The sequence below is a fragment of the Musca domestica genome, unplaced genomic scaffold, assembly GCF_030504385.1.
Source record: "Musca domestica strain aabys unplaced genomic scaffold, Musca_domestica.polishedcontigs.V.1.1 180, whole genome shotgun sequence".
NCBI classification, from domain to species: Eukaryota; Metazoa; Arthropoda; class Insecta; order Diptera; family Muscidae; genus Musca; species Musca domestica.
Window position 1 is genome coordinate 1028722 of NW_026712239.1, and position 21684 is coordinate 1050405.

Here is a 21684-nt window from a genome sequence, read left to right on the forward strand (position 1 = left end):
ATGGGCTTTTAGAAGGAAGACCACTCGTGTGATTTTTTTGAAAGAACATCACCGAAAGTCGCTCTTTTAGATAGGGCACCACTCAAGTCCTACCAAGTGCTCCTTTAAATACAGGGCCTCTCAAATGGTCTTCTAGATAGAAGCTCATTCAATGGTCTCTCAAATAAAAGGCCATTCAAGTGCTCCTTTAGATTGGGCGCCACTTAAATGGCCTTTCAGAATGAAGACCACTCGTGTGATCCTTTTGAAAGAACATCACCGAAGCTCACCCTTTTAGATAGGGCGCCACTCAAGTGATCTTCCCGCTAGAATATCCTCTCTAATCCCCTCTCTCCCCTTTTTCCTCGCAGAGTCATATACCCGCCAGGGTTTTAGCCAAACAGACAGGAGCCACACAATTCGAAGAACACTACGAGACCCAGGCCGATTGTAATGAACACAAGCATAGCCTGCGAAAGCGGGCCTCCGATGAAGATGTAGACTACGAGGTGTATCAGGGTGTTGTGGGACGTCCCGGCATTGATTTTCCGATTTATCCAAGGATACCGAAGACCAGTTTCAGTTGTAGATCCTATGGTAATGGTTATTTTGCCGACATGGAAACCGATTGTCAGGTAAGAACCGCTTCTCTTAAGTTCCCACAAGGATAACGGATAATAATTCTCTTTTTTGTTCTCCCCCCCCCACTCCAGGTCTTTCACATTTGCGAAGAGGGCCGTAAAATCTCTTTCCTCTGCCCCAATGGCACCATTTTCCAACAGAGCGAACTGACCTGTGACTGGTGGTTCAAGGTAAACTGTTTGGGCTCCTCATCGTTCTATGGCGAGAGCAGTGAACTGTTGGGCAAACAAAGAGATCAACATCTGAAACCGGTTGTACCCGTTCAGGGTTTCAATATAGTAGGCGGTGGTTTGAATATTAAACCTCGAGTACCTGCTAAGGCCACCTCCCGTTCCAGGGAGGGCGTTGCCATTGATGCCGAGCCGGATAGTGCGGTGGGCAAGGGTGGTCGTATTGGTGCGGGTAACAGTGGTTCGGGAAGAAATGCTAATGGTAATGTTGGAAATTCACCGGCTCAACGTAAGGTTCCCTTGGGAAAGGACAAGTTTTCGGGTGGCCCAAGATCGGCTGACAATAATGACTATCCAAGTGGCAAGCGTGGTCCTGACGCTGGCGGTGATGGAAATCGTGGTCCCAGTGCCACGAATGAGAAATACAGAATCGGCAATGGAGGCCAGAGAGGTCCCGATGCCAGCAATGAGAAATATCACGATGGCCAGAGAGGTCCCGATGCCAGCAATGAGAAATATCACGATGGCTATGGCGGTCCTGATGCTAGCAATGAGAAATATCACGATGGCAGCAATGGTCCCAGTGCAGATAGCTATGGGGTGGGCAAAGATGGTCCTGAGAATGAGAACTACCGTTTGGGTGGTAAAGGCATAGATGGTCCCAGGGGTGACAGCTACAAGGTGGGCAAAGATGGTCCCAGCAATGATAATTATGGCAGTGGACCCAGCGGACCAAGTGGCGATAAATACAAGGTGGGCAAAGATGGCCCCAGCAACGATAATTATGGCAGTGGACCCAGCGGACCAAGTGGCGATAAATACAAGGTGGGTAAAGATGGCCCCAGCAGCGATAACTATCGCACTGGACACAGCGGACCAAGTTCCGACAAATACAAGGTGGGTAAAAATGGTCCGAGTGAAGATAAATACCAGGAAGGTTCCCATGTTTCCGGCGGTGATAAGTACAGAGAAGTTCCAAGTGGCAAAAATACCCCCCTTTCCGGTTCGAGTGGTTCTGGTAGCGGTGCAACCTATCCAAATTCCGCCAGCGGTGTTTTCGGCGCCACCAGTGCCAGCCAGGAGTATCCAAGCATTAACAAACCCGAAAGACGTATCGATTCCGCTGAAATGCCCTCCATCGAAAGTGTGGACTTCGAGGACCTGTCAAGTGAAAAATCCAAAACCGAAATAACCGTCATCAACAGCAACGACAACGACGATGAATCGCAAATCACGGCGGAGACAGCTTCCTTTGTCAGTGATCGTAATCGCAACAACTATGGTGGGGTAGAAAAGTCAAAGTTCGGCCAGACACCGGGTAAGGATTCCAAGGGTTCCAAGTCGGGAGATGAAGGCCGCAGCCGTGGTGCCGGAGATCGTGGCTCGCAGAGACATGGTTACACGGGTTTGAATGGCGAAACCACAGAAAAGGCCCGCAATGGCCAAAGAGGTAGTCAACGTTATGGTGTAGACAAGCCCAACCAGGATGCCAGCGCGGAGAAGACCAACAAGAAACACAAATATGCCGGAGGTGTGGAAACGAAGAAAGAGAAATTCCAGGTGGACAGTGGTGCGCCTCATCCCACACCATCCTATGTCTCGGGAACCTATACCACTGCCCGGCGTTTGGAATCGACACGTACCACACCCTTCTATACACCCACTGTACCCTCGGTGGCTGTGGTCAAGGGCAAAGGTGGCAGTGAGGCTAAGCTGAGAGAGAATACGGCCACCACTCCGACACCACATCGTTTTGGCAATCAAGGTTCGGGCGGCCTATTCTTGGAGGGAGAGAAGAAGGACTACTCCAAGACCACCAGCAGTAAAACTGCCCAGTTTACCGAAGCCACAACCCTGCGTTCCATTGTGATTGGCATGCGCCATGACTATGGCGCCCAAGAGTTGCCACGCAATCACAAGTACTATGAATCGGACATTGATTCGGTGGAATCCACAACTCCGGCCACCACCGGACCCACTTATCTTCCCAAATCCTCCTCATCACCTTCCTCCTCCTACTCCTCGTCGTCGTCGTCGTCGGGTTCCTCCAAATCTTCACAAGGCTCCAGTGGAGATAGTTTGTTGTTCGCCCCCGTCTCCGATTTGGAGGTTAATCGCAATGTCAATGAAATGCTCAAGACCATGGATGTGCTCAAACACAACTTCCAAGATGTCGAACTGATCAAACAATCTGGCAACTCGGGCAACAATAATCGCGAAGGTTTGGACATACCACCCTCCTCGGGACCAGATGCTTTGGTTTCGTTGGCCAAATATTTTGCCACCGAACAACATGACAATTCCACCGGACGTCACCAGCCCAACTCTTTGGGAGTGGGCGGTGGAGCAGCAGATGAGGGTAAGGACAAGAAGTTGGATCCGGCCAAGGGCAAGAGTGATACTCTCTCCACAACCATTATCAAAAAGGCTCCCACCACCACCACCTCCAATTCCTTGGCGCCCAAGGATAAACCCTCCGACACCACAGCCACATTGACCACCGAAAGTTCAGCCTCTGTGGCGCCCAATGCAGATGATATTGCCACCAGTTTGCTGAGCAATAAAACCGTAAAGAAATACAACAAGCTATTTGGTTTGGACAACTCCCAGGCCGAGGAAGTGGATGTAGACCTCAAACTGCGCACTGGTGTAACGGTGCAGAACAATGGCAAAGATACCCAGACGGTGGTCACCTCTTTCCCACAAATTGGACCCACCGATGCCACCATACGTAGCCTGGCCGAAAAGCCGGAATCTCGCAAGATAGCCCAAGTCTTTTCCAATGCCCTGAATGAGTATCTCAACGATCCGGTGAAGTTCCGCGATGAACTGCGTTCCCAGGCCAGGCCCACAGAGCCACCATTTGATAGCCGTTTTGTCAGTGTCACGGATCCAACGCTGTTCAATCATGGCACGGCCGCCACATACCTGCCCACAATGGCACCCACCACAAATCGCCCCTATTCCACCACCGAATCAAATTTGGCCTCAGACATTAACAGTCATCTGATAACCTCCACTGGATATCCAGATTCGGAACTCACTACAAATGTGTTTGATGCCACCACCTTTAAGTCATCCTCGGAACGCAAATCCAACCTAGAGTTCTCGGCTGAATTGGAGCCACCCAATTCCGATTCCGGAGAGGGTGAAGAGCTATTGCAGAGGGAGCACACTCAATCATTTGTAAAGAATAAAAACAACAACAACGAAAAATCCGGCAAGTTGAGCATCTCGGCAAAACCCCAAAAACCCTGGTCCTTTATCGAGGAAGATGATGTCTTGGATCCGCTGAAAATCAATGATGGTCTCATGAAGAAAACCACCACCTATCAACCCAAGACCCAAAGCAAATCATCCGCCCTGCTGGAAAGCCAGGGACGCAGCCATTCCTCGACGGCGGAACACATTGAGGGTAGGCAAAATGCCAAAATCCAGGCCGAGGATCCATGGGGTGATCTCTTCGAGTCCTATGACATTTCCAAGGAAAATCTGCCCGCCACCACAGGTCTGCAACGCATTGCCAATAAATTGTTTGGCGGTCTCAACGAAACCGAGGCCTTGCATCTGAAAAATGTCATGGCCGAGGCCGAACACAATCGTCAAATACTGCGACTCCTGCTGCTGCTCATCCAGACCTGTGACGATCACAATGGCAAGGCCTTGGAAAGATCACGCAAAAGCCTGCTGGGAGCTCTCATCTCCATGGATGGCAAACTGCAAAGCAAAGGTCATGTTCGCGGCCCCACTGTGACAACAACCGAAAAGCTGCCCATCACCACCTATCGTCGAACGGGAAGTGGTGAGGAGATAACCACCACAACTTTAAGTTCCACAGATCAGCCGGCCACCACAACCCTGGCATCGACGACCACGGATGCGGCCGGCAACAGTGCTGAGGCCACAACGAAATTTGCCATTATTGTTGATGATTTTGGTGGCGAGACGGCGGCCACAACCACCCCAGAGTCGGGTAGCTCGCCCGGCAGCCTAGATGCTGGCGGCAGTGCCGATAAACGGGCTCTGGAATTGCTAAAGTCACTTTATTCTCTGGCCTCAAAGTTTACAAGTAGACGGTAAATTGTTAAAGCTTCTTAGGCCTAGGGAAAGCTCTGTATTTTTGTTTTTCTGTAGACAAAAAGCTTCAAACACACGATTCCTAAAAAAACAGATAAAAACAAAAAAGCACGATTCCTCTAAAGCAGAGAAACCTAAAAAAACAAACAGTGTTGCCAGCATTAAATACTACTACTACAACTTAAACTTTATTGCAAAAGCTCAGAGCAAAGCTTTTCATATAAATCAAAAAAAAATATGTTAGTCAAAATTTTCTTTAAAACCAACCTATATTTTAACCTGAACCAACCCGCTTTCTTTTAAGGCTCAGAAACACAATTATTTCTTGGCTTAAATGCCTGCTTTTCAAAAAAGAAAAAAAAAACATTTAAAAAAAAATTCCAAAGCCACTTTGAAACTCTCTAACTCTGTTGCGCTCTGTAATTTGCCGTTCGAAAGGAGAGAGAGAGAGAGACGAAAACATAGTCAAAAAAAAAAAACCTTCAAAAACAAAATTCCAAAGCCTCTTTGAAACCCTGACTCCGTTGCGCTCTTTAATTTGCCCTTTGAAAAGCAAAAGAAAGAGAGAGAGAGAGAGAGAGAGAGAGACGAAGACACAGTAAAAAAAAAACAATTAAAAAACAAAATTCCAAAGCCTCTTTGAAACTCTGACTCCGTTGCGCTCTTTAATTTGCCCTTTGAAAAGCAAGAGAGCTCTCTCTCTCACGAAAACACAGTCGGTGCAAATGTCAAATAGTAAAGGAATGTCACGGCCGCTCCCAAATTTCTGACGCCGTTGCCTCTTTATAATTTAAGTTCGACGAAGCAATAAATTTTGATTCAGTTTCACACGGAAAAAGAATTAAGCGGTAATAATTAAAAATCAGGCGAACTGTCATTTGTCAAATTTGTTTATCTTTGGTACTGCGATTTTAGTCACAATAACGTATTTTGACAGCTAATCCAACAATCAGCTGTTTCACACCGAAAAAAAAATCAAGCGGTAAATATTTCAAAATCAGCCGAACTGTCACTTGTCAAATTTGTTTATATTTTGTACTGCGATTTTAGTCACAATAACGTATTTTGACAGCTAAACCGACAATCAGCTGTGATGAATGTAGTGGCCATGGGTTCTACACTTAGCTGATCATCGGCAAAGCTGTCAAAATACATTATTGTGATTGTGAAGTCATAGCACGAAAGATAAACAACTAACAAGAGAAAAGTCAAACAAATATTGACATTTGTTTTGATTTCGAACATCTGTTTATTGTGACATGATTGCTTCTCCTGCCATCTTGCCAAGACGGCGGCTGCTGATATCTCAAGTCGAGGGCGTTTGCCTCACACATTTAGGGTGAGAATACATAAAAGGCTTTTTTGACTGACTTATGTTATCTACAAAGAGGAACAAAGGAGTTTAAGGTTGACTTAGTTCGATTTTGGCCCCACGCTTCTTTGTTCTTTTCCGAAGAAGCCAGGCGACGACTTAATGTGGGAATACATAAAGCGCTTATTTGGCTGGCTTAAGTCATCGGCTGGCCTCTTCGTAGAGGAACAAAGGGGTTTTAGGTTGACTTAGTTCGATTTTGTCCTAGTCTTCTTTATCCATTTCCGAAGAAGCCAGTCGATGACTTAAGCCAAGCGCTTTATGTATTCCCACCTTTAAGCCAATCAAAAAAGCATTTTATGTATTCTAACCTTTAGCCGTTCTGAAAAGCCGTTTTCCTAGGCGTCTGCTGAACTGAAGGTGAGACAACATAGAAGGCTTTTTTGACTTTGGTTTAAGTCATCAGCTGGCTTCTTTGTAAAAGATCAAAGGAGTTTTAGCTAGACTTGAATTTCGGCCCGTAATTTATACTTGTTAAACCTACGCTCTTGTGTTCCTTTTCGAAGAAGTCAGTCGACAGAGCCTTCCATGTATTCTCACCCTTACTTTCGCTATTCGAGATTATCTGTTTTTCCGGGCCCTGAAATGCCATGCTTCCATTGTGTTTTCACCTTTAGAGCCTTGCAAAGTTTATATTTCCGGTTTTAAGGTGTGGATACATAAGCCGCTTGAAGTGCTCGCATGGCATATTTTGTGAAATATCCTAAAGGAATGCCTGAGCCACACTCAAAATATTGTCGTCGTTTCTCTTTATAATTTGACATTAATATGCCTAGCCATGATGCCAAGCTACTTATGTACCCTCACCTTTAGTTTTTAAGAAAGCGCAAGCTTGTCTTTCAAGATCCTCTCTTTTTGCATTTGACAGTCAAGAAGTCTTTCCCCTCTCCCCTAAAGAAAATAACAAAAACAATAAGTCAAAAATCACACTACTCAAATTCAAACACAATAGTTCTGCAAAAATGATAATTATTTTAGAGAGAGAATAGTCCAGCAAGTAACGTACGTAACGTAAATCCACAAAAATTCAGAAATCATGTGGCACAATTCTACTCAGATTCAATCAAAAGAGTTCTCCATAAATAACAATAATTTTAGCAAACAATCAGTCCAACAAGTAACGTACGTAACGTAAAGGGTAAAAATTCCACTAAAATTCAAGAACCAGGCATGAGAACACTTAGTGTCACAAATTTCACTCTATCCTCAGTGAATGTGCCAATTATCCATAAATCGCAATAATTTTTGTAAAAAATCAACCCAGTAGGTAACGTACATAACGTAAAAGGAAACAAAACTCCTCTGAAATTTGGGGCACAGGCTTGATAACTCTTCTCACATTCAGTCACAATAACTCCGCATAAATAACAACAAATTACGCAGAATATCAGATCAGCAAGTAACGTACGTAACGTAAATGATAAAAAATTCCACTTAAATTGAGCAGCCAGGCCTAATAACTCTACTCCGATTTAATAAGAATACTTAACCAATTTATATAAAGTCTAAATTTCAGTCAGTCAGCCAGTGTCAACACTTCAGTTAGTCATATTTAATATTGGCTAGATTCCAGCAGAGAAAATTCAGTTAGTTAAACTCGTAGCGTATGTGACGTATCGGTTTAAAGCCAAGCAGAAATAGAAACAATAAAAAGAAATTATTTCAAGAAATCTTAATTACTAAAAAATTAAGAGACGCAATGTCTTCCTTGAAGTCTAGATGGCAATATAGAACAACCAGTTGGTCAAACACGTAACGTACGTAACGTAAATTAAATATGTAAGGCAAAAAACGTTTAATAAAAACATTTGAGGTTTTAATTGAGATATTTAATCAAAAAATAATTTCATTATCCACTTTTAAAAATTCATTTTATTTCGCAAAACCTGTAAAACAAATGTCAACTCTTCAGTTAGTCAAATTCAACATTAGTTACGGGGACACGTAATGTAACGAAGAACAAAACCTTACAGAAAATCATTGAAGCACAGAAAGTCTGGATTCCAAGAGAGAATTACCAATTAGCTAAACTGGTAGCGTACGTAACGTAACATTCTCCAACAGAAAAGAAGAAAGAAAAAAAAAAACAAAGAAAAAAATTATATACAAAGGAATATTTTCAAGAAATCTTATTTTTTTTTTAAAAAATAGAAAAAATAGAGTCTAGGGCGCCATAGAAAACAAACTACTGGTCAAACACGTTACGTACGTAACGTAAATTATACTAAAACTGAAAATAAAATTAATGAAAATTAAAAAAATATATCTGGCATTGAAATTAGAAATCTTGATGTTAAAATTATCCGTGTTCGCCTTTTTTACAAGTCGGTAATTTGTATAATTAGTTGGCAACGTAACGTACGTATTCTAAAGCTGCTCAAAATTATATTAATTATCATATTTTCCCATAAAAAAATTAATTATTTCATATTTTCTTGAGTTGAGCAAAGTCCGCTGCGTAACATCTATGACGTAACGTACGTGACGTGAAGCTCCAGTTTACAGTTTAAAAGATTCAAATTAAAATTAATTAAAATTAAAAAAATATCTGCCATTGAAATAAGAAATCTTCCAGTCAAAATTATCCGTGTTCGTCTTTTTTACAACTCGGTAATTTGTATAATTAGTTGACAACATAACGTACGTATTCTAAAGCTGCTCAAAATTATTATTATTATTTTTTCCCATAAAAAAAATAAATATTTCATATTTTCTTGAGTTGAAAAAAGTCCTTTAGTCCGATGTGTAACGTCTGTGACATAACGTACGTGACGTGGAGCTCCTTTTTACCGTTTAAAAGATTCAAATTAAAATTAATGAAAATTAAAAAAATATTTGCCATTGAAATAAGAAATCTTGCTGTCAAACTGATCCATTTTTGCCTTTTTTAATAACTCGGTAATTTTTATAATTAGTTGGCAACGTAACGTACGTATTCCAAATCTTCTGAAATTTTATAAATTTTCATATTTTCCCATAAAAAAAATAAATATTTCATATTTTCTTGAGTCGAGAAAAGTCCTTTAGTCCGATGCGTAACGTACGTGACGTGAAGCTCCGGTTTGCAGTTTAAAAGATTCAAATTAAAATTAATGAAAAAAAATATCTGGCATTGAAATTAGAAATCTTGCTGTCAAAATGATACGTGTTCGTCTTTTTTACAACTCGGTAATTTGTATAATTAGTTGACAACGTAACGTACGTATTCTAAAGCTGCTCAAAATTTTGTAAATTATCATATTTTCCAATAAAAAAAAATAAATATTTCATATTTTCTTGAGTTGAGCAAAGTCCTTTAGTCCGCTGCGTAATGTCCGTGACGTAACGTATGTGACGTGAAGCTCATGTTAACAGTTTAAGACATTCTAAATTCTTTCAAAATTCTAAATTCTTCTAGAATATCGAATTAAAATTAATACAAATTGTTGGCACTTGAGTTGCTTGCATGACTAACTAATTAGTGCAACACGTAACGCATGAAAAGGAAGACAAGTAACCAAGAATTCTTAAAATTAAAGAAAATATCAAGGATATCAATTATCATATTTTCCCATAAAAAATAAATATTTCATATTTTCTTGAGTCGAGAAAAGTCCTTTAGTCCGATGCGTAACGTACGTGACGTGAAGCTCCTGTTTACAGTTTAAAAGATTCAAATTAAAATTAATGAAAAAAATATCTGGCATTGAAATAAGAAATCTTGCTGTCAAAATTATCCGTTTTCGTCTCTTTTACAACTCGGTAATTTGTATAATTAGTTGGCAACGTAACGTACGTATTCTAAAGCTGCTCAAAACTTTATAAATTATCAGAATTTCCCATAAAACATAAATATTTGATATTTTCTTGAGTTGAGCAAAGTCCTTTAGTGCATGCGTAACGTCTGTGACGTAACGTACGTGACGTGAAGATCCTTTTTACCGTTTAAAAGATTCAAATTAAAATTCTTCTAGGCTATCAGTTTAAAATAATACAAATTGTTGGTACATGAGTTGCTTGCATGACTGAGTAATTAGTGGAATACGTAACGCACGAAAAGGAAGACAAGTAACCAAGAATTCTTAAAATTAAAGAAAATATCAGGGATATCCTTTAGCGTACCAAAACAAATTGGGCGAGAAATACAATTTTTTGGCAATTAGTCTCATAATTAAGTAATTAGTGGAATACGTAACGCACGTCATGAAAGACAATAAATAGAAAAATGGTAACTCTGAACTCTGACAATTAAAGGAAACATTAGGGATTCCTTGACCGTAATGTACGTAACGTACGTAAAGTAAATTAAAATAAAAGGAAATATACAGGATATCCTTAAGCGTGCCAAAAAAAAAGAATTGAGCGATAAATACAATTTTTCGGTACTTCAGTTAGTCACATGATTGAGAAATTAGTGGAATATGTAATGCACGTAACGGAAGACAATAAATATCGAAAAATGGTAACTCTGAACTCTGACAATTAAAGGAAACATTAGGGATTCCTTGACATTAAACTGCGTACAATTAGTAAAGTACGTAACGTACGTTAAGTAGAGAACGTAACTTGATATTACGCAACGGATTTTAAATTGACAGGTCCTATACTTTCTGTATTTCCTAACTAAAATCTGAAAATCTGAGCGAAAAATACAATTTGTTGTCAATAAGTCCCATGATTGAGTAGTTAGTGGAACACGTAACGCACGTAACAGAATACAAGAAAAACAAAAAATAGCGACTTTGAACTCTGACAATTAAAGAAAACAAGGACGTACGTAAAGTAGAGAACGTAACATGATATTACGTAACGGATTTTAAATTGACAGCTCCTGTATTTCCTAACTTAAATCTGTAAAGTGTGATTTTGACTTATTTCCAGCACTTTTTGTCCCCTTTAACCACCAAATACCCCAAAATTTTCCGTTTTTTCTTCTTCTTTTTCGTTTTCTAACCTTGTTTAGACTTAATAATTACTATAATAATACAACGTTCGTTTTTTAGAATATTTAAAGAAATATTATGTTATAAGTATCACTGCCGTAACTTGTAAATATTGTCACTGGAGTTGAAGAAAGAAAGAAACAAAAAACAAACAAAACACACACACAAATGTTATAAATGATGTTGATGTCACAATTAAGTATTAGTTAATGAAATAAAACAAAAGAAAACAACAACAATGAAAACAACAATACTAAAATACTCATATTATATCAGTTTTTCCTTTTTTTAACGATAAGGGTTATTGGAAACTATTTCCCATCCATGTCCTTCCTAGCCTTCTTTTCGAACTAGCTATCTTTGACCTATAACAATTTTCTTCTTTCTTTTGACAAAATTTTTCTCCTCTCTTTTTAACTGTGTTTTATTTAATTTTCTCTTTGTGTAAATATTTATTATTATTTTTGTATCGATTTATATACTTATTATTACTATAGCCCCCCCCCCCCCCCAACTTTTGCCACATATTGTATGATTTTTTTATATATATATAAAAATATATATTTGTATATTATAATATTTAAATAAATAAATAAAAAATATAATAAAATTATTAAAAAATATAAAAAAGTTTTATTTTTATTTAAAATGGAATATTGGTTTTATTTTAGCAACAGGGAAAGGTAAACAAGTAAAAAAAGCTGTAAGTTCGGGCGGGCCGAACTTTGAGCACCCTCCACCATTTGGTAAAAAATTTGGCAATTTTCAAAAAAAAAATGAAATCCGTTAAAAATTCTGTTAAAATCTTAAAAATACCGAATGTAGCTGTTATATTAGGGTCTATACGACGACATGGACCTGTATAGATAGCTTTTGTCATAAGCCATTACAATATTCAAATGCGAAACTTAAAAAAAAAATCGGTGAATAATGGAGCTAAAATGATAAAAATACCGAATATAGGTTGGTATCTAGGGGGTTATAAAACGTGGACCCGCACAGACAATTTTCTGGCATAGGCTGTAGCATCCATTACAAACTTCAAATACCAAATTTGAAACAATTCCGGTGAATAATGTAGATGAAATCATCAAAACACCGAATACCGGGAGGTACCGTTATATGGGGGCTATACGAAGACGTGGACCCGCACAGACAATTGTCTGTCATAAGCTGTAGTACCCATTACGAACTTCAAATACCAAATTGTAAACTATTCCGGTAAATAATGTCGCTTAAATCATCAAAATACCGAATATCGGGTGGTGCCGTTATATGGGGGCTATACGAAGACGTGGAACTGCACAAACAATTTTCTGGCATAGGCTGTATTATCCATTACGAACTTCAAACGCCAAATTTGAAACAATTCCGGTGAATAATGTCGCTTAAATCGCCAAAATCCCGAAAAAAAGGAGGTACCATTATATGGGGGCTATACGAAGTCGTGGACCTGCACAGACAATTTTCTGTGTCATGCTGTAGTATCCATTGCGAACTTTAAATACAAAATTTGAAACAATTCCGGCAAATAATGTCGCTGAAATCACCAAAATACCGAATATCGGGAGGTACCGTTATATGGAGGCTATACAAAGACGTGGACCTGCAGAGACAATTTTTTGTCATAGGCTGTAGTATTCATTGCAAACTTCAAATGCCAAACTTGAAACAATTCGGGTGAATAATGTTGCTTAAATAATCAAAATACCGAATATCGGGAGGTACCATTATATGGGGGCTATACGAAGACGTGGACCTTCATGGCCCATTTTCTGTTTTATGCTGTAGTATCCATTACGAACTTCAAATGCCAAATTTGAAATAATTCCGGTAAAAAATGTCGTTAAAATCATCAAATTAGCGAATATCGGGAGTTACCGTTATATGGAGGCTATACGAAGACGTGGACCTGCACGGACAATTTTCTGTCATAGGCTGTAGTATCAATTACGAACTTCAACTACCAAATTTGAAACAATTCCGGTGCATAATGTCGCTGAAATCACCAAAATACCGAATATCGGGAGGTACCGTTATATGGAGGCTATACGAAGACGTGGACCTACATCATCCATTTTCAATACCAAAAGTCCTGTAGACATAATATACATTCAAGTAAAATTTTATCAACCTACTTCATTTCGTTCGGAAGCTAGAGTGATTTCCACAGACGGACGGACGTTGCTAAGTCGACATAGCGACATTATGCACCGGAATTGTTTCAAATTTGGTGTTTGAAGTTCGAAATGGGTGATTCAGGCTATGGCAAACATTTTTGAATGTAGGTCCACGTCTTCGTATAGGCTCCATATAATGGTACCTCCCTTTTTTGTCGGGAATTTGGTTATTTGAGAGACATTATTCACCCGAATTGTTTCATGTTTGGTAGTTGAAGTTCGTAATTGATACTACAGCCTATGACAAGAATATATATACTTTGTGGGTTCTAAAATGTATATTTCGAGGTGTTACAAACGGAATGACAAACTTAATATACCCTCCATACTATGGTGGAGGGTATAAAAATGACCTCAGGCCACTCAATTAGTCTATTCATTTAAGGAATTCCCGTTAGAATAGATGGCAGCTCTTGAGGTGATCGACACTTTGGTATTTTTTTAGTGCCAACCTTGCTTTCCAAAATACTCCAGACACAATAGACCAACAGATTGGAATCCGGAGATTTTGGTGGCCATTGTGCGCTGTGCGAAATGAAGCGCAGAACCTCATTTTGTAACTATACATGGGGGGTGCATGCTGAGTGCTATGGTGCTGAGTTCTGTTGGATTGTCCAAGGTCTGCGGCCAAAATGTTTGTGTGCCCAAGGCTTTAATACACCCTGTAGAATATTTTCGCGTTAGTACTCGCCATTTATTCTGATGCCACAGTCGATTAACACGAGCAGAGAGCGATCATCGGCTGTTTAAGGCGGCCCACACCATCACTATGGCCGGCGCTTGAGTTCTGATGGCCAACATAAGGTGCACATTTTCAGCTGACCTCTTTGGCAAGTTAACACGATAATTTTGTTTGTTTATAAACTTCTGGACAACGAATGTTTTCTCATCGGAGAAAACCAAATTCGGCAGCTCACCACTTTCGGTCCAAGTCCAAGCGAAGCAATTCTTTAGCCCTTTTGCGTCTATTTTCATACTATTGCGGTGCGGTATAAGTTCTTGCACTTTTTGCAATTTCAATGGCTTTACCCCGAGCTCATTTTTCAATATTTGCCGAATGGAATATTGCGATGTGTTCAGCTCACGAGTCATTATTCGGCCACTGCGACGCCGGTTTCGATCAAGTCGCTTCTTTACTTTTCGAACCCTTTCTGCTGATGCTGTTGCTGTTTCCTTCCGTTTACTTCCACTTCCGTCCTTGAAGTCGGGCTACACTACCAGTATAACCAGGTAGCGAGCGATGGTACGAGACACAAAACATTTATTCACATTTTAAATGCTGGAGTGCTCTATCAATAGCCACTTGTGATTTTCCAGCCAAATATAAAGAAATCAGCGTATCACGCTTGAATTCCGTCACGAATAACTTTTTTCCGGAAAATTCTGACCAAAAAGCTTTTGTACGCTTGTAAACAATATAATGAGCTGTTACTGGAATAATTTTAACAGCTGTCGGACGAGTGGCTTGGAAACGACAGCAGTCTGAAGTTGGTTGCAGTTTTTTCATCTCACCCTTTATACGGAGAAGTAGCAACCAAAAATTTCGAGAATCAAAGCAAAATACCTGAAAAAGTTCATAAATCCACTCAATAACTTCCGATGACCTTCTGAACGCATAATATATGTATATGGTCTTCTATACCAAGAAAAAATCTTCTACCCTCAGAAAGCCTAAAGAAGGTATTCTATGCCTAAAATGCTTGCAGAATACTTCCTATTCACAAAATGAAATTTTACCTAAAAAACCAAGAAAAGACCTTCTGTCCCCAGCAGAGCTTTACAAAGTCTACGATCTCCAGAAACCCTGTATGTAGGCTTTGATTTTCAGAAGTCCATCAGAAGGTCTTCTGCCCAAATGGATATTGGCTATGGCAGTTTTGTCATCCATTGAAGACCAATCTGAAAAGCTTAAAATAAATTCTCCTGAAGGTATTTTATCCTTAAAAGAAGGCACTTTATCTAAAAAAACCTGCAAAAGACCTTCTGTCGCCAACAGACCTTAGCAAAGCATCTGATCTCCAGAAACCCTGTAGATAGACTTTGATTTTCAGAAGTCCATCAGAAGGTCTTTTCCTGGTCAAATAGAAATGGCCTATGGAAGTTTTGTTATCAATTGAAGGCCAATGTAATATGTAATCCTATTGAAGACCTTCTATCTATCTCCAGAAAGTCTGTGAACCCCAAAAGACGTCCGAAAAGTTTCCAATCTATCGGTAGAGGTTTGTAATGTGACCGCTACATTTCCGGTTGCCAACTAAAGTTACTACAACCCATCATTCCTGGTAGCAACAAAGGTAAATAATTCTCAATGATGTCGAAGAGTTGAACGGATAAGAAGTTACGCTTTTATTTCCGAAAGTCGTCAAGTGCTGACATAGGACGATAAACGAAAAGTCGTGTTGCATTGTCCGCAGTCGTATCCGTGAACATCCAACCTAAAACTAAGCTTCGGCACCGCGATTCGTTTGCTCCCTGCGATTCGTTAGCTTCCAGCGATCAGTTCGCTTGCCGCGATTCGTTCGCTTCCTGCCATTCATTCGCTTCCTGCGATTCGTCCGCCTCCAGCTATCCGTTTGATACCCTGCGATTCGTTCGCTTCCTGCGATTAGTTTGCTGTCGTCACCTTATCCGCTACGAACACAAACGAGCTGAGAAAGACTTAGCCAATCCGCCTACCGCGAACCAAGAGCATATCCGTTCATCACCGTGCTACTGGTAGCGTAGCCTGATGGAAGAAAACAGCAACATCAGCAGAAATGCTTCGAAAAGTAAAGAAGCGACTTGATCGAAACTCGCGTCGCATCGGCGGAAAAATGGCTCGTGAGCTGACATATCGCAATATTCCATTCGACAAATAATAAAAAATGAGCTCGGGGTAAAGCCATTGAAATTCCAAAAAGTGCAAGAACTTACACCGCAACAGAAAGAAATTAGACTCAAAAGAGCTAAAGAATTGCTTCGCTTGGACTTGGACCGAAAGTGGTGAACTGCCGAATTTGGTTTTCTCCGATGAGAAAACATTCGTTGTCCAGCAGCAGTTTGTAAACAAACAAAATGATCTGCTCGTGTTTACTTGTCAAAGAGGTCAGGTGAAAATGTGCAGCTTCGGTTGGCCACCAGAACTCAAGCGCCGGCCATAGCGATGGTATGGACCGCCATAACAGCCGATGGTCGGTCTCCGCTTGTATTAATCGACCGTGGCTTCAGAATAATTGCCGTATATTATCGCGAAAATATTCTGGAGGGTGTATTAAAGCCTTGGGCACGCAAACATTTTGACCGCAGACCTTGGACTTTCCACCAGAACTCATCGTACTCAGCACACGCCACCCTAGAATGGTGACAAAATGAGGTTCCTCGCTTCATTTCCAGCGCACAATGTCCACCAAAATCTCCGGATAACAATCCGTTGCCCAATTGTGTCTGGAGAATTTTTGGAAAGCAAGGTAATAAAGAATTGAAGCCTGATTAACCGTTTTCTTATTTAAGGTCCTTAAGCCGACCCTGGCAACGACTGAGCGTACCTCCTCTGCCTCTGAAAAAATCCACGTCGTATTCAACCTTTAACGACCATTTGCAGGCCTTCTTCTGCCCAAAATGGACCCGTGAAAGTCCTGTCATCCATACCAGACCTATGGAAGATCTTCAACCCAAAAGATTACGTCTTCTCTAGCTTCAAGTCATCAAATGGTCCACTTAACAAAATATTTTAATTAAAATATTTATTCAAGGTCTCCTCATTTCCATTTGAAATCAATAACAAAAAAACCCAACAACAACAATAAAAATCATCCATAAAACTTGTTAACAAATCAATCAAGAGCTTCGTCAATTCGACGTCAAAACAAAATAATGATCCTCCAGTTGTAACCAGCAACAACAAATTTATGGACAATCGAAACAAATCCCCATAAAAATAATGACGACAATGACAATTCGCCACGAAGTGTTGAAACTCAGAACATCACCGAAGAAACTATTCGAAAATCCGCTCGGTTTTGATTTGTTTCCACACAAAAGGCGGCTTATCAAAATGGGTTAACAAGGGTAGGCAACCAAAAAAAACCATTGAAGGTTGTTGCCATTTTGAGATCTCAATTGCCACCACAAATCGAAATGAAGGATACCATCTGACCTTAAAATTAACTGGCAGTCATTTACATGTCACATGCCACATGGTGGTGGCCAATTCCCAGGTCCCTTGCCATTTGAGGAATGCCCGGGCTGTTCTCAACCACTCATTTACATCGAAATCATCATCATACCTGAGCGCCAGTAGCTGCAAAGAGAAACCAAACAACAATGGATAATCCCTGGTAATAAATCTCACAAAACGGAGTGTGTTTGTGAATTACCATTCGGAATAACCACATGAAGCTTGAAGTATGCCATGCGAAACAAGGCAAACAAACACCCACCCACCCAGTTGGCCAGCCAGCCAGCTGGAAAACACCAACGGTCAAGTTATGGCCTACACCAAAAGTTGCTAGAAGCGATGGGGCTAACAACATTGGCGTTGTGGACGACAACGATTATAATGTTAGGGGGTCGTAGGGCTCAGTTATATCGTGGATAATAGGTTTACCTCATTTGAAGTAGCTATATAATACGTTTGGATAACGTGGATAACATTTATACCACTTTCGGATAACGTGGATTAAATGTATAACACTTTGGGATAACGTGGATAAGATTATAACACTTTGGGATAACATGGATAAGATGTATAACACTCTGGGATAACGTAGATAAGTTGTATAACACTTTGGGATAACGTGGATAAGATGTATAACAAATTTGGATAACGTGGATAAGATGTATAACACTTTGGGATAACGTGGATAAGATGTATAACACTTTGGGATAACGTGGATAAGATGTATAACACTTTGGGATAACGTGGATAAGATGTATAACAAATTTGGATAACGTGGATAAGATGTATAACACTTTGGAATAACATGGATAAGATGTATAACCCTTTGGGATAACGTGGATAAGATGTATAACACTTTGGTATAAGGTAAATAAGATGTATAACACTTTGGCATAACGTGGATAAGATGTATAACACTTTGGGATAACGTGGATAAGATGTATAACACTTTGGGATAACGTGGATAAGATTTATAACACTTTGGAATAACGTGGATAAGATGTATAACACTTTGGGATAACGTGGATAAGATTTATAACACTTTGGGCTAACGTGGATATGATGTATAACACTTTGGGATAACGTGGATAATATGTATAACACTCTGGAATAACGTAGATAAGTTGTATAACACTTTGGGATAACGTGGATAAGATGTATAACACTTTAGGATAACGTGGATAAGATTTATAACACTTTGGGATAACGTGGATAAGATGCATAACACTTTGGGATAACGTGGATAAGATTTATAACACTTTGGGATAACGTGGATAAGATGCATAACACTTTGGGATACCGTGGATAAGATTTATAACACTTTGGGATAACGTAGATAAGTTGTATAACACTTTGGGATAACGTGAATAAGATTCATTACACTTTGGCATAACGTGGATAAGATGTATAACACTTTGGCATAACGTGGATAAGATGTATAACACTTTGGCATAACGTGGATAAGATGTATAACACTTTGGCATAACGTGGATAAGATGTATAACACTTTGGGATGACGTGGATAAGATGTATAACACTTTGGGATAACGTGGATAACATTTATACCACATTCGGATAACGTGGATAAGATGTATACCACTTTTGGATAACGTGGAGAAGATGTATAACACTTTGGGATAACGTGGATAAGGTGTATAACACTTTGGGATAACGTGGATAAGGTGTATAACACTTTGGGATAACGTGGATAGGGTATATACCACGTTCGGATAACGTGGATAAGATGTATACCACTTTTGGATAACGTGGATAAGATTTATAACACTTTGGAATAACGTGGATAAGATGTATAACACTTTGGGATAACGTGGATAAGATGTATAACACTTTGGGATAACGTGGATAAGATGTATAACACTTTGGGATAACGTGGATAAGATGTATAACAAATTTGGATAACGTGGATAAGATGTATAACACTTTGGAATAACATGGATAAGATGTATAACCCTTTGGGATAACGTGGATAAGATGTATAACACTTTGGTATAAGGTAAATAAGATGTATAACACTTTGGCATAACGTGGATAAGATGTATAACACTTTGGGATACCGTGGATAAGATTTATAACACTTTGGGATAACGTAGATAAGTTGTATAACACTTTGGGATAACGTGAATAAGATTCATTACACTTTGGCATAACGTGGATAAGATGTATAACACTTTGGCATAACGTGGATAAGATGTATAACACTTTGGGATAACGTGGATAAGATGTATAACACTTTGGCATAACGTGGATAAGATGTATAACACTTTGGGATGACGTGGATAAGATGTATACCACTTTTGGATAACGTGGATAACATTTATACCACATTCGGATAACGTGGATAAGATGTATACCACTTTTGGATAACGTGGAGAAGATGTATAACACTTTGGGATAACGTGGATAAGGTGTATAACACTTTGGGATAACGTGGATAAGGTGTATAACACTTTGGGATAACGTGGATAGGGTATATACCACGTTCGGATAACGTGGATAAGATGTATACCACTTTTGGATAACGTGGATAAGATTTATAACACTTTGGAATAACGTGGATAAGATGTATAACACTTTGGGATAACGTGGATAAGATGTATAACACTTTGGGATAACGTGGATAAGATGTATAACACTTTGGGATAACGTGGATAAGATGTATAACAAATTTGGATAACGTGGATAAGATGTATAACACTTTGGAATAACATGGATAAGATGTATAACCCTTTGGGATAACGTGGATAAGATGTATAACACTTTGGTATAAGGTAAATAAGATGTATAACACTTTGGCATAACGTGGATAAGATGTATAACACTTTGGGATAACGTGGATAAGATGTATAACACTCTGGGATAACGTGGATATGATGTATAATACTTTGGGATAACGTGGATTAGATGTATAACACTTTGGGATAACGTGGATAAGATGTATAACACTTTGGAATAACGTGGATAAGATTTATAACACTTTGGGATAACGTGGATAAGATTTATAACACTTTGGAATAACGTGGATAAGATGTATAACACTCTGGAATAACGTAGATAAGTTGTATAACACTTTGGGATAACGTGGATAAGATGTATAACACTTTAGGATAACGTGGATAAGATTTATAACACTTTGGGATAACGTGGATAAGATGCATAACACTTTGGGATAACGTGGGTAAGATGTATAACACTTTGGGATACCGTTGATAAGATTTATAACACTTTGGGATAACGTGGATAAGATGCATAACACTTTGGGATACCGTGGATAAGATTTATAACACTTTGGGATAACGTAGATAAGTTGTATAACACTTTGGGATAACGTGAATAAGATTCATTACACTTTGGCATAACGTGGATAAGATGTATAACACTTTGGCATAACGTGGATAAGATGTATAACACTTTGGGATAACGTGGATAAGATGTATAACACTTTGGCATAACGTGGATAAGATGTATAACACTTTGGGATGACGTGGATAAGATGTATAACACTTTGGGATAACGTGGATAAGATGTATAACACTTTGGGATAACGTGGATAAGATGTATAACACTTTGGGATAACGTGGAGAAGATGTATAACACTTTGTGATAACGTGGACAACATGTATACCACTTTTGGATAACGTGGATAACATTTATACCACATTCGGATAACGTGGATAAGATGTATACCACTTTTGGATAACGTGGAGAAGATGTATAACACTTTGGGATAACGTGGATACGGTGTATAACACTTGGGATAACGTGGATAAGGTGTATAACACTTTGGGATAACGTGGATAGGGTATATACCACGTTCGGATAAAGTGGATAAGATGTATACCACTTTTGGATAACGTGGATAAGATTTATAACACTTTGGAATAACGTGGATAAGATGTATAACACTTTGGAATAACGTGGATAAGATGTATAACACTTTGGGATAACGTGGATAAGATGTATAACACTTTGGGATAACGTGGATAAGATTTATAACACTTTGGGCTAACGTGGATAAGATTTATAACACTTTGGAATAACGTGGATAAGATGTATAACACTTTGGGATAACGTGGATAATATGTATAACACTTTGCGATAACGTGGATAAGATTTATAACACTTTGGGGTAACGTGGATATGATGTATAACACTTTGGGATAACGTG

General features: G+C 39.3%; 1 protein-coding gene across 3 annotated transcripts in view; it reads left to right on the forward strand.

Annotated features, from left to right (window-relative positions):
• LOC101888135 (uncharacterized) overlaps nt 1-11268 on the forward strand; it is a 95670-nt gene extending 84402 nt beyond the window's left edge. For 2 of the 3 annotated variants that reach the window (XM_059121015.1, XM_005184324.4), the window contains 2 exons: nt 351-614; nt 693-11268. In XM_059121015.1, coding sequence (XP_058976998.1) covers nt 351-614; nt 693-4871 — 4443 coding nt within the window. In that variant the 3' untranslated portion in view covers nt 4872-11268. The remainder of the gene's footprint in view (nt 1-350; nt 615-692) is intronic. The other variant, XM_011294550.3, reaches the window with a different exon arrangement.
• The last annotated feature ends 10416 nt before the right edge of the window (nt 11269-21684 follow it).